Below are 15,090 nucleotides of genomic sequence, written 5' to 3' on the forward strand. Positions count from 1 at the left end.
AAATCCTGAGCCTCACTCTAAACCATATCCTTAAAATTACTATTCCCATATTTTAGGACATTAGGAATGTCCCCCGAGGCCCCAAGTAGGCTACCAAATGGATTCCCGAGCTCCTCGAGCCCAAATCTTAAAATCAACAAAACCAAATTTCAGGACACTTGGCACAGTAGCGCCTGTCCCTGGCACGATCATGTCTGTAGAAAGTTTGGGCTTTCTGGGGTCTTGGCGCGATTGCGCCCTAGCCCAGCGTGGCTGCGCCCTTAGACTCGTTACCTCTCCCAACCAAATTTCTTTGTTTATGGGACACTAGCGTGGTCACGCCACAACCTATCGCGATCGCCCTAGGTCATCAGAAACCCAAAAATTGCCCATAAACTTAGTGTTCTTACCCAATTAAAACTTATGAATTCTCCCTGAATATCAGACCAAAAATTCGACCCCAAATTAGTATTTCAGCAGATTTACGACCTTAAAAAATCGTTAGTAGCCTAAACAAACAACAACCCATAACAAGGTACCCAAAATACACACTTAAACCCCAAAATTCAAAGATTCTACCTTGTGGGAGTTTGAGTTTAGTAGCTTACCCCAAATCTGACAATTTCAAGTCTGAAATGCAAATCGAAACTGAATCCCAAGCTTGCTAGAGCCTCCCCCACATGCTTCTTCAAGCAAAAATCTATACTAAAGCCTCCTAGAAACCTCAAATCATTAGAACTTGCCTTAACCTCATCTCAATCATGAACACCAAAATCTAAGATGAAAAATAGAGCGATAAATTCTTACTTCCTTGATTCTGAATTCCTTAGCTGGAAATAGCCATCCTTGGCAACTTTAGGTCTCTAGAAATCTCTAATTTCTTCTAAGGATCCTTTAAATTCGTTGACCTAACTAGGGTGTCCCTCAAATTTGGTGCCCTTGGGTGTGTTCTTGAGAGTGACCAAGAATAGGCTTTAGTGTCCAAAACGTGAATTACAGTTTACTTTAGACTTAGCCATATGCCTCACCAATTGGTCAAAGGAACACCTTACCCGTAGCCTTACTTAGTCTCAAGGTGTAAAGAACGCCCTAAACTAATACTTATAAAACATTCGCATAACATAGTTTATAAAAGAATAACACTCATTATCAAAGTCTCAGTGGGGACTTGCTTAAGACCATGCAAGTTGGCGCCATTAGTTTTAAAGGAAAACATAAATTTTTATAGCAAAGTTCAAAAGAAACAATAATTAAATAACTGAGTCCCACTGATAATTAGGAAAGTCTCTTAAAACAAAACATAATTTAAATGGCGTTCTAAGATGATCGTTTTTCCGTCCATAGGATTACCCCAGGCCATACACCCCACGATGATAGAACTCCTCACGTCACCACGCGTGCCATAAAGAAATCCTATTTGCTACCTGGAAGGAAAGTAAGGGGGTGAGCTAAAAGCCCAGTAAGGAAGTACAAAGAATAAGCAAGTAAGGATACATCAAACACAAACACTAACGTTCAACTAAAACATCATGGCATATTATAACATTTTCGTAACATATCATCATAGCATATCATAACGTAATCGTAACATATCATCATATCACATTCATACAGCATACATGATGAGCATGGCCCGCTAGTTGTCCATGTCACCCTAATCATATTCATACAGCATACATGATGAGCATGGCTCGCTAGTTGTCCATGTCACCGTATGAGGTAAACAAGAGTCTCTGGTCCTTGAATAACCTCGGCGCGTCCGCCCTATGAGTTACGTCTCTATATCTTTAGTAACTCGTTTGATGTGTCTAACATCCATAAACATATCATATTCAACATATCATCGCATTATGGCATTCATAATTCATAACAATTCATTCATACAACAATCTTACCATTCATAGCATAAAATCATAGAATCTACTAACTTCCTTACCTCAGGTCCGAGCTAAGAAATTTTCACAATCTTTCCACGAGCCTATATCATAATCAAAACAACATTTCTTAGGTTCATAAAATTACTATTTTGCCCTCACATACAACTCATGTGTGCATGGGCCATGCACACATAATAACAGTTACACATGACATGTAATTATTCTTAACTACACATAAAGCCATAAAAGAATAATGCTCATTTTACCTATTTTACATGCATGATCTTTTTATAAAAACCACAGAGTTGAATAATAAACATAATTTTTGACGTAAAAGTGGATTTGCATGTATCATGCATATGTGGGAACATTACGTAATTGCGACGTTTTAAAAACGATAATTTCTACATTTCTTACTTTTATTGTTTTAAAATTAATAGACATATAACATGCTTTATTTTTCTTAAAATTTCTAAGTTGATTAAATTTCTCAAAACATTATTTTATTTTATAAAATAATTTGATTTAGCTTAAAAATAAAATATGTGACAATTTCATTTATTAATCTCAAATTACAAAGAATTAACCAAAAAACTTGGAATTAATTAAAAATACCTATGTTTAATATGTTTCCTTAGAAAAATAAATTTTAACATTGGTTAATTGTGTTATATAAATGATATGAGAAAAATATATTTTTAAGTGTGGGAAAAATATATTTTTATGTAAATTATTTAAGACTTAGTTTTATGTAACATAAATCCATATGTGACAATTTAAATAATCATTTTTTAAACCTTTTAAACCAAACTTTCAGCCACTATTTAATTTCTTTAAAAATCACAAATAAATAGAATCTAAATATTTTTCTCAATCAAAATAAAGAAAATCATAACTTATCAAAATATGCATTCATACCATATTAAAATACCATTTTTAATATTACCATAACTTAGGATAATAATTTTATTTCAAAAACTCATCAAATTTATTTTAGTGAAACACGCTTCCCATTTTCTTACAAAAATTCCAGCAACCACTTTATCTTTAAAAATCACCATATTCAATATAAAAACCTCATATTTTTCTAAAAATTCAATAAAAATTATGTAGGTAATTATTTACACACAATATAATTTCAAAGCATAATTAAACTTCACATTAAATTTCTTAAAACATCAAAACATTTGCAAACTTTATTTGAGCACTCAAACATTAATCTCATCATGAACAACATCATTTTTGTACAAAAATCAGCAAACACATTAAATCATAAAATTTATTCCTTTCATTATATTCACAAAATTCATGCTCAATTATGCACAATATCTCAACACAAACCCTAGCATGCTTCTAACCTCTTTATCCATTTTAATCACATCATGAGTATACAATAATTCATCATTCACCTTAGAACTTATTCACAAGTCATGAACAACAACCACCATTGATCTTGTGTTACATATATTCTCAATACATTATTACCATGCAATTATTCCAAAAATCACAACCATCATAACTTCATACAAGATCTTGCCACAACCTATCATGTTTCTAAAATTTTCATTGACATAAAACATAATAAAAATAACCATCATGCTTTTGAATATCCCTTTAGGCCGAAACACATCCAATAAAAAAAAAATCTATTCTTTTCATGTATTTCAAATATTCATCATCACTACACTTATTCTCATTAAACAACCATAAAAATCAAACCCAACCACATAAACCCACGCATAAAATTATAAGAAAACACTCCATCAATCCATGAACATCATATCATTAGGGTTATAGATTTGATACCTCTCTTGATTGTAAAATCAAGAATACAAAATGATCAACACCCAAACTTCACCACCCCTTGTTCAAGCCCAGGGTTTTTTGAAAACCACCATGAGGAGGAAAAAGAATTCAATCACACACAACAAATAAACAAAGTCAATATCATATAATCAAGAAAAAGAGATTAGACAAACAAAAATACAAGAAAAACATACTCTAGACTTGGTTCCTCTTCTCCTTCTTCTTCTTTCTTCCTTTCTTTCTTCTTCTCCCTCTCTCTCTAACATGCCACCCTCTCTCTCTCACTCTCTCTTTAGGTCACGGCAGCCACACAAGAAATTCCCTCCTCTTCCTTTCCTTTCCCCTTTATTCAACTCTCTCAATAAAGCCTCACCAACATAAAATGGTAAGTTTCCTTTTTCCATTTTATTTTCTCTTAATTTCTTATTATTTTCTTTTATGATAATAGATATAAAAGAATAAAGGGTGGTCACATTCCTATCCTAAAATAGCTAGTTTCTTAAAATATTTGATTGTATTTCCTTAGAAAAATAAATGGAAAATCAATCCCTTTCCCACTACACTACACACACTACACGCCTAAGCACTTGCCCCTTTTGAATTTTATTTATTTATTTTCCTACTTATTAAAATAAAACTACCCAAAAATATCAAATAAATGGCAATTATAAAATGTGTAGAAAATCCACACATGTGCACCCTATTACCATATACTTGCACACACTAAAACACTAGGGTGCATCACTATCTACCATGCACCTTAGTGCATTCAACCAAAAGTCACATAATTTCCTCAATTGTCACACTTATTTAAAATGTAACACTAATAGTAAAATAAACATGTTACACAATTATTCACTTATTAAATTAATTAACCAAACAAACAATTAACAAATTTAAATTCAAAAGATTGTACCAAACAATTCTAACAATTAAATAAAATAAAAAACAATCAAATAAAACAAACAACAACTAAATAAAATAAACAACATTTAAATAAAACAATTCATCACACTTAACATTTAAATAAAATAAATCACAAAATTTAAATAATCCAAAAAAAAATTTTGGTGCACTACACAAGGTTAAACCCCCAAGGGTAATTTGGTCATTATGCCTCTAATCCCACTAAACCTCAATTTACATTCCTAATTTCCCAATTAAATTACCAATCCTCTAAATATGAATGTTTCCTCCAATAATGCTCCATTAATTCCTAACATACACAAAATTACGAAAATACCCCTTGGCTCACCCCGAGCCGAGTATTAATCCCAGTTGTGACTTTTCCGCCAAATCGCTCTAAAGGATCGACTTAAGCCAGTTATCGCAAATATATCCACATAATAATGTGGTTCCAACCACATAACACATATAATTACAATTATACCCTTAAGTGGTCAAAATTACGAAAATGCCTATTTTTAAAAAGAATGGGCCCACATTTATATTTAATACACATAAACATGCACATTTATTCATATTACCATATAAATCTCGTATGCCACTTAATCACACATATATATATATATCAATTTAATTCCACATATAATTTCAATTATACTCTCCTGGCACACTAATCAAGGCACTAAGCCTTATTAGAAATTTGGGACGTTACATTTCTCTTCTTATTTTTCCCTTTTGAAGAGGAAGGTTTAAAATCAACAACATTTTCTTCTTCTACTTTTGAATTACTCTTGAGCCCTCTTGTCAATGGTTTCTCCATGAACTTCTACATCATGCATTGTATTGATCATATTTAGAACATGTTCTCTGACAGAAACTCCTTTCTTCATTCTCATGTTCGTATAGGCTCTAGTAGCCTCATGTCTGCATTGATCGGACTGTTGTCCAAACATGGCTTGAAGAGACTCCCACATTTCATATGGAGTCTCCATGTCTTCATGCTTCTTTCTGAGTACATCACTCATACTAGCAAGCATGTAGCATTTAGCCTTATTGTTGGATAAAATCCTAGCATCATATTTCTCTCTAGAAGTTTTGGGAACAGTGGCAGCAGGGACCTCAAGACATTCATCAGTAAAGACAAACGTATGGTTCTCACAAATCAACACAATGTTCATGTTTGATTTTCATTTCCCATTTCATGAAATTATCACTAATAAGCTTCTCATTTACAAGTAAAACAGTAATATGGTTTGTGTTATTCATCATTGTTGAAATAAATAAATAAATAAATGAATTTAGCACATATTATGAATATCAATAATTTTTTGAAAAGTAAATATGATGCATGAATGCAAAAAATTTAAATAACACATAAAAATAATTATTACTAATTCCATGATTAATTAATGGACCAGCCTTTGGATAGGTCAAACTAATCTCAAATTAATTTTGAGACATTTCTCAAATGCATAAGTGAAAACTTAAAATCAACTATTTTCTCTTTTGACTTACGAACAACTGCTTGTTTGGTCAAGATTAACTAATTCGCTCGAAAGCCTAGTTAACCTTTGTGAGAGTAACCCATTATTTTATATTAATGACTTAACTTAAGAGTGTGCCTTAAGGTCAGTCAAACTTGAAATACATCATTCAATCTTATTCTTTAAAGAAGTTAACCTTGAATAATAACACAGTCAGAAACCTTCCTTTGGGGGACGCAAACAAAGGCGCCTCAAGGCCTATTCCATGAAACATCAGTGTTAACAAATAATGGAGACCATAGGAGTTATTGTTATATCTCCTTCTCTCACTCACTATTTTATAATATATTTTCCCTCAAAGCTTCCTATTCTTTTTAATTAAATCAATCCAATTAGTTTACCAAATGATATTCTAATAATTACTAATCTCATTAAACATTTAAACATTAAACAAGATTTAATCAATCTACCAAAAAGGCCCTTAAACTATCTAGTCAAAAAATGCTATAATTATTAAGAATATCATTTGCCTATCTAATAAAATTAATTATCAAATAGGTTTTGAAATTAACACATAAAATCAATTTACTTCTTTGTTCTAGATTAATTATATGATTCATTAAATGCATATAATCAAATAGGACGTTCCTAATAAAAACATGTTGCTACTCATTATGAAATGCATGCTTTAATTAGATACTGTTTGGGTAATATGTTTAGCATGTTTACAATGCATGACAATGTTATTAAACATATTTAATACATTAAAATATTTAAATAAATAAATATAGTAAATAAATAAATGTAAGCTGGGTGTTTTCGGTATTTCTATAAAAAAATTACAACATTTGCAATAAATTACAAAATAAAATAAAAAATAAAACCAATGCTTAATGTAGAATCTTCATCTCCATCTTTAAGGCCTTCTATTATTTTTATGCCATCAAGCACGATTTTGAATTATAAATTACTTCAATAATTTTTAAACAATCTTTTAAAAAATATTGAACTTGGCTAATTAACCCCAATTGGTCATTTAGGTCCATTTTGAACTTGGGCCACTTATTTCAAAATTTAATTAGAATTTTAAATTTTCAATTAACAATTTGGGCCAAGCCCACAAATTCAAGGAAACCATAACCACCCTAGGGCTCGGGTAAGGAGCCAGGGGCAGAGGTTTGCGATTTTGGGCTCGGGTTGGTGCGGGCGGCTTGAAAGCCACAAGTGCACCAACACTTTTTAAGAAGGGTGTGGCTGACAGGCGTGTAAGGCGCATAAGGCGCTACTGGTAGGTGCGCAGGGCGCAACTAGGCACGACTAGGGTACTCGGATGCATGGGCATGCGCACTAGAGGTTGTGCAAATAGTGTCTGAGGCGCTGGGCAGCCGCGAGGATGGTGTGCCTGGTGCGCGGGTAGCAGGTGCTGAGAAGGCACCTTGGGGCTTGGGGCTCAGGATACATCTTTTGCAAATAATTTTACTAACTCAGAAAATTACTAATTCACAACATAAGTGACCAAGCTCAATCACTCTTCTAGTCACTTGGGGGGCATAAGGGGTGCCATGCACATGGAACAAAGCAGCGGTAATGCAATGTTCGGGGTAGTGCGTATGGAGCAAAGCAACACGCGCATAAAACAGAGTAGCAGACATGAAAGTTTGTGTAAGTCATGTGGAGCAAAGCAACAAATATGAAAAGATCATGCAGAGTTCATGTAAAGTATGTACAAAATGAATCATCCAAGCAAACGACAGTCGAAAAGGAAAAATTCATAAACTTTTCCGAAGCAACATCAAGCACAGATGCAAAAAGCGAGTAGAAGTTATCATCAATATACAACAAAAAGCGGCCAAGCTAAGGCCAATGTTCATATATACGAGAGCATAGCTCAATGTAAAGAACAATAAAGATAAATAAAAACAGCGATGAGAAGCCTATGTAGGGTCGGCGAAGCGATCACCCTCGCTAGTGGGGTCGCGCAAACGGTGCCCACGCCAGTGGCACCTTCGACAATGACGCCTTCGCTAGCACCACCCTCGCCAGTGGCCACCTCGCTGACAGAAGCCTCAACAGTTACAACTCCCATGGAATCGATTCACTCTAGGGCAACCTTATCATGGCCATCCTCATCAACGAACTCAACAACGTTGTTCCCCAAATCCTCGGCGACGTCATCATCAATCTCCTCCTCGCCTTTCTCCTCGGCTAGGTGAGCCCGACAGTATGAAAAAATGCTAGTGGCAGCTGGCTCACCCATGAAACTGAAATCAATTCCACGGTTGAAGTTCCAAAGAGAAAACAACATGTTGTTAGTCTTCTCACTGCCACTTCTACGAGCAGACTCAACCTCACAATGAGACTTGTCCCGCTCAGCCATAAGAAGCACATTGATGGAATCATGTTGAATCTTCCATGCCTCAGCATCTTGCTGAGTGGTGTCGTAGCTCTAGTGGCGTCCTCGCGAGCAGTATGGGCCCTTACGAGCTCCTACTCCGAGGCATCGAGAGCAGTACGAGAGCTCTCAGGTCAAAAATGGCGCACTCAAGATTTGAGCGGGACTTCTGGAGATCTTCAGCCTCCCACTCAAGCTGGCGATGAAGATTCACCACAGCCAGTACCACCTTCAACATAAGGGTCTGCTGAAGTTACCCTTGGACATAGCTGATCCCCGAGGCCCATCGTCGATCGCCGGTCAGCGAGGCCCCTCGCTACTTGCTGGTGGCCCTTGCCACCCGAGCTTCCTTCAACCATTAAATGAACAGGGCACGTCGGACTTCCATTTTTGCTAAGACACAAGTCTATCTCCAAGCCAAGTGTACCAAGATTTAGCCTGATCGGGAAACAAGGTACGGCCATCAGCCCTACCCATCTCCGCGACTATAAATAGTTCAACCCGCATAGTAGCAAGGGGGGATCTGGAACAAGGGGAACAATCAAGAGAAAAACAAGTCAATACCTGTTCATTTTCGGAGAGAGCTTCTACACTCCATCATTGTACTGCCCCAAGAGCAAGATCAAACTCAACTTGCTCTTAATGATTCAAAGTTAATAAATAATACTAACTAAAGTGGACGTAGGTCATCTTTTTTTGGGCCGAACCACTATAAATATATATCTCATTCATTTATTACCGCATGTATTTCTCTTTTCTTTAGCTCACTGTTCATCATTAAAGATCTGCTCTAGGATATTACACATAAACGACTCTTCATTTATTACTCCGTTTGAGTTGACGAAAAAACGAGTAAACAAATACTAATTCAAACAACACGGGAATTTTTTTTACAAATAATGTATTTAATTAATGTGTGTATTTGAGTCAAATAAAAAGACAAATATTAAATAAAAATGTATATGTTTGAAGTAAAAAATTATGTTGTGGCTATGGTGGGATTTACGTCACCTCCTTTAAATGCGGGATGGAATCTATGATCAATTAATAACACATTGTCATAAATATGTACTATATGAAGATCAAAAGAAATTCATATGTATATATACTTTTAACTTTTAAAATTAAATGGGATAAGAAAGATATATTATAATTTGTGGAGTAAAGGGAATGACATTCCTCTAATCTTATGGGATCGTCAATCTCATTCTTCAATCATAAATTGATGTAGGACTCACATATTTTACTCTCACTCCTTAAAAAAAATGAAGAAGCACATTGTTGCGCATATGGCCAATTATAATTGGCTATAATATTTTTACATCAAAAATATATTAATATGTGTGTTTGATGCGTCGTATTATATAGTATTGTATTATAATAAATTTTCTTTTATAACATATTTGTATATAATACTATGTTTGGTATAGGGGTGTGTATAGTTTAGTTTGATGAGATCTAGAAGAATTTTGAAACCAAACCGCTAATGCAGTTTTCTCAAAATGAAAAATCAAACCAAACTATTAAAAATAAAAAACCAAACCATAAATAAACGATTTGGTGCGGTTTGATTCAGTTATAACCATATAACCAAAATATTAAAATTTTAAACTTTTTATATACTATAAAATAATTAACTTAATAATTATATTTAAAAATAATAATAATTTTAGCTTTACTTTTAAGACCATAAAAATTCTACAAGAAGCTTAGTATATTTGTTGTTAGAAGTGTAAGAATTTTGAATCATTTTATAAAAGAGGGAAAGATAAAATTTTACTTTCTAAACAATGTAGGACTTTACCGTTCTCTTTTTCAGATTGGAAACTTGTGCATGTATTAAATACAACTGAAAATATATTCTTTACAATAAAATTTATTGGCTTAGATGGTTGAATATACTTTCCATTAACTGAATGATAAGGGTTCAAACTCTTACAACCTCATTTTTAAAAATTTATTTTTAGAAAAACTCACGGTTCGGTTTGGTTTAATTGGTCTTGGAAAGTTAGAAACCATAACTGAACCATTTAAAGTTGATATGTCCGATTAAACTGAACCATTAGAAATGGTTTCACCAGTCACAATTTGGTGCGGTGCAGTTTTGGTGCGAAACCGCGATTTGCAGTTTATATGAACACCCCTAGTTTGGTATTTACTTGTATTTACATATAAATATATAATATTTAAGTAAAAGTCAATACTAAACATATTACTATATAAAAAAATATGTTATAAAACATTCATTATAATACAATACAATACGACATAATATGTAGTACCAATCGTACCTTGAATAAGTTGACGGGACCAACCAAAGATATAATTCAAGTGAGCTATTTAGGGTTTTTGAAAAAAGAAATGAAAATAAATTATAGTAATGATACCTATTCTTTAATCATATAATTAAACATACATAGAAGTGTTTCAAGATTAGCCAATAATGTTTTCATGATATTTTTATTTTACAAGTTGCCCTTATCCTCAAGAACAAATTAGAATTTTTTTTTACCTTCACATGTATTGTTGGTATTGACTTTTCGAAAGTTTACAAAATAAAAAGTAATTATATATTAAAAAGAGTAAAATATTTAGAAGTTTTTTCTTAAATACAAATTTTTTTAGTTTTTTTTTTTTACCTTTTTACGGTTCTTTTTTTTCTTTTAAAAAAGAGGTACTCAAGTTTTCAAAAATACGGTCTTAAGAAACACAATTAAAAAGCAACTTGAAAACAATTCACTGCATCAACCCGAAATAAACTTTTAAAAAAATACAAAAAATAATATATATCAAAAAAACTAAACATCAACAAAAAAAAAACCTTAAAACAACTTAAAAACAACACACAAAAAAAGACAAAACCGTAAAAAAAAAAAGTAAAAATTTCCTTAAAACCGTAAAATTGAAAGAAAAGAAAGTTGACCGTAAAAATTTAATTTTTTTTAGGAAATTTAAGTATTTTATGTAAAAATCTACTTTTTATGAAAATCCAATTGAATAAAGCCAACCAAGATCTGTTAAAAAATTTAATCGGGAAACATGATTTTTCCATCTCCACTCCAAATTCGTTATTATAGATTTGATTGATTCTGTACAACTATAAAATTCTCTTAATAAAAAAATAATAGAAAAAGTTCATCCTAAATAAACTTGTAAATATTAGGTGAAAACAACGTTCATAGTACGTTTGCTTAGTTTTATTTAGAAAATATATTAATTTATTTTTATTATGTTTTTTTTAATTGTCATATACATTTGAAATAAATAGACAATGTCATATATTATAAAATAATGACATAAACATTTTTTTTTAAATTAAACCAACAATATTGTCTATAATTTCTTTTTCTTTTTTTTAAATATGATCACTTATTGAATCACAAATTGTCCTACTTACCACTATTCAAAGTACAAAACATTCATGTTGTACCACAAAAATACGAGCTGAATTACTTACGATAACTAGATAGTCTCTGTAACACCCTGGTTAGCCAAGACTGTCACACTGTACTTTAAATAGTGCTTAACTCACTAAACGAGTCATTAGACCATAAACGTGCATCTAAGTATTATTAATGGGCCAGGGTGAAAATCTCGGTCAAAGGATTGGATATATTTTATTAAAAACACTAAACTGTACATGGGTTCCCATAAAAGTGTTTACAAAGTTGTTTACAATCCAAAATGGTCATTACAGTTCAAAAGTTACAATTCGCCGACCTAAGTGGCAAAAATAGGGTTAAACCCTAGTTCTCCTGAGAAACAGCTTGGCCGTGGTAGTCAAGAGGCTGCATATGTACACATCACCACCTAAGCTCTCCACTCAAGGCTGGGTAAGCTTTTCTTTCCCTTTACCTGCACCACATAGCACCCGTGAGCCAAGGCTCAGCAAGAAAACTTATTACTGCATGTATACAATATAAATAAATGATCATGAAATCGTTATGGGGTCTTGCGCCCTGGATTGTAGACTATTAAGTCGTTCTAGGGACCTACGCCCTAAATACATGACTAGTAAGTCATTCTGGGTCCTACGCCCTAAATAGATGACTAATGAGGCATCCTAGGGTCATGCGCCCTGAATTGAAGAATAATAAGTCTTTCTGGGGTCCTGCACCCTAAATATATGACTAATAAGTCTCTCGGGGGTCCTGCGTCCTAAGCCATGTGACTATCAAGTCACCGGAGCCTTTTAGCCCTTGCTCTTATTAACTAGTCATAGACTAGCCAAGCGCTTTAGTTTTCTTCGACCAATAGGTCGGTCAAGCATTTAATGCTCATGTTGATTATATATAATCATTTAGGCCTGCGTTAAACACGTAATGCCGCTCTTGACTCATAAGTCAATTCCATACGACCAGCACTTAGTACTATTGTCGATCATGACTGATAAGTCAGAGCTTCACGACCAATACTAATGCCATTGTCATTTCTGACTAATAAGTCAGTGTCATTCATAAGTAAGCGATACTGCCAGGCATTTACAATGCAACCAATGTCCATATATAGAGCACTCAACTTGACTCATCAATAATCATGTATGTTACATACTGGGTGCAGTTTTCTTACCTCAGACTTGAGAGAAAAATAGGTTAAGAACAACCCTTGAGAACGATCTTGTCCTTAGGCCCTTAGCGGTCACCTAATCATAACCAAATATGAAATCCCATCAATAAAATGAGTAATAAAAGGTTCCTGGACCTAGTCCTAGCCTCCGGGACATCGAATCCTACTAAACCGGGTAGTAGAAATGATCCTGAGGCCTTAGGTTTGAGTTCCCCTGATAAAAACACAACTTTGCCCAAATCTACCCTTAAGCGTCGCGACCCCATACCCCTGAGCTGCGGCCGCCTCCAAATAGAGGCTCTAGCCCCATTCTTTCTACACCTCGCGCTGCAGCCCGCCTCCCAGGCATCGCGGCCCTAACGCCCATCAGCCTCTCCTCTCTTCTTCGTTAAGCTTGGGTTGCGGCCCGATTGGGAACTCAGCCAAAAACCTTCATTTTTCTCATTTTAAATCACTCTATAACCCTATCCAAACATATCCAAATCCTAAAAATAATGTTCCCAATCATCTCAGAGACCCAAAACCATCAAAACCCAAGCTTCAAACAACTCAAAAACTCATCAACACATAGAATCCAATTCAAAACTTAGAAACTCAAAAGCTCAAAACATAAAGCTTGGATTACCTATGATTGATTCACTTCTCGCTAAATCCTCCAGTTAATACGCTTCTAATCTTCCCTAGAATCGCTATAACACAATCCTTGCTTCAATCCAAGTCCTGAAAACTCAAATTTCCTTCGAAAATGCGATGAACAGTAAAAAGGAATAACAGGAGAAAGAGAGAAAATGTTTTGAACGTATTTTCTTTCTGACAGGTTACTTCAAGCTTATGTAACCTCAAGTAAATCCTAATGCTCGGGGTCCTAAAAATGCCCCCGATGGTAAAATAGTCAAAATTCCCAGAAATCCCTCCTGATCTCACAAACTCCCAATTTATCATCAAATAACCATTCTCATTACCCAATATCCCAGTAATTGACCCCGTTATGACAAAACCGCTAACTTGCTTCCTAGGATCATCTCATGCCGAATAGCTCAAACATATCCACGTAATAATGTGATCTCACCCATTTATCACATACATTCACATAAATATACAAATATGCTCTTAACAGGCCAAAATTATGAAAACGCTCTTCTTATAAGAAGTGGGCCCACATGCATGCAATTATCATCATATAATAATATAACTCACATAATCACATATTAAATCAATTATGGTCCTCATGTCCCCTAATCTAGTTACTAAACTACATTAGGGGATTTGGGACATTACAGTCTCAAGATTGCTTCTTGCGCCAACAACTTAGTTCGTGATGTGTGTCATCCAGATTGCCTTCGTGAAGCTCTGAACATGACCTGTGTTAGTTCAGATTATTCATACGACACCTAGCTCGAAGGAAGGGTTCAGGTAGTGGAAGTCGGGTCATTACGCACAGTAAAGGATCCCAAAAGACTCGAAGATTCTTTATACGCCTCATAAAGGCTTATATTTTATTATGCAGTTATTATCCATGATAATAGGTGTAAATTCAATAGGTGATCATATATTTATGTAAATGGGAAGTTACTCAACATTTTCAATTACCATATTAATGTACGGTTACCCAAAACAGTTCATGAGAATCTCTTATAAATACCAGGGGAATGGGCAATTAAAGGAGGGACTTTCTGTATGCAAAAAGTCTGTTGAAATTTTCATAAACAATTTCCTCTGGAGTCCTAAACAGATAAATAAGAGTGACTCGTGGAGTAGGTGGATTTTAACCACTAAACCACGTAAAATCGTGTGAGCATTTTGCCTTCTAGTTTTTTGCTACCTTTTATACGTTCGGTTTACAAAAAGCATAATATCTCTATTCTCGGATTTCTAAATCCCCTATTGCCAAAAAAAACGCATCAACAGATTGGTGCTTTCATTGAGAGCATATTAGGCTTAATTCTCCACGCAAGTTTCACCCAATAGACACCATGGTGGTCACCTGATCTATGCGCGACAATGAGATGGAGCAACCCGATGATCAGGAGGTTCACCATGTGGCCATCCCCACTAGAGAGGCACACCAGCACAATGCCAT

The 15,090-nt window shown here is 34.2% G+C and overlaps 1 protein-coding gene and 1 long non-coding RNA gene across 2 annotated transcripts; both read right to left on the reverse strand.

The window, feature by feature from the left end:
• Positions 1 to 1,237: 1,237 nt before the first annotated feature.
• On the reverse strand, positions 1,238 to 3,893 carry LOC133807254 (uncharacterized). Its single transcript, XR_009879230.1, has 3 exons — positions 3,663 to 3,893; positions 1,916 to 1,957; positions 1,238 to 1,403 (listed from the first exon to the last, which is right to left on the reverse strand). It is a non-coding gene; the product is annotated as an uncharacterized LOC133807254 (long non-coding RNA).
• A 1,460-nt stretch (positions 3,894 to 5,353) lies between these two features.
• Positions 5,354 to 5,746, reverse strand: LOC133806793 (uncharacterized). The gene has a single exon (XM_062244882.1). It carries the CDS (start codon positions 5,744 to 5,746, stop codon positions 5,354 to 5,356), a length of 393 nt encoding a protein of 130 aa, XP_062100866.1.
• Positions 5,747 to 15,090: the final 9,344 nt, after the last annotated feature.

This window comes from Humulus lupulus, chromosome X (genome assembly GCF_963169125.1).
Source record: "Humulus lupulus chromosome X, drHumLupu1.1, whole genome shotgun sequence".
NCBI lineage: Eukaryota > Viridiplantae > Streptophyta > Magnoliopsida > Rosales > Cannabaceae > Humulus > Humulus lupulus.

Bases quoted from the DNA above. Each gene is read 5' to 3' on its own strand.
- LOC133806793 (XM_062244882.1), bottom strand. From the start codon at position 5,746: ATGAACATTGTGTTGATTTGTGAGAACCATACGTTTGTCTTTACTGAT.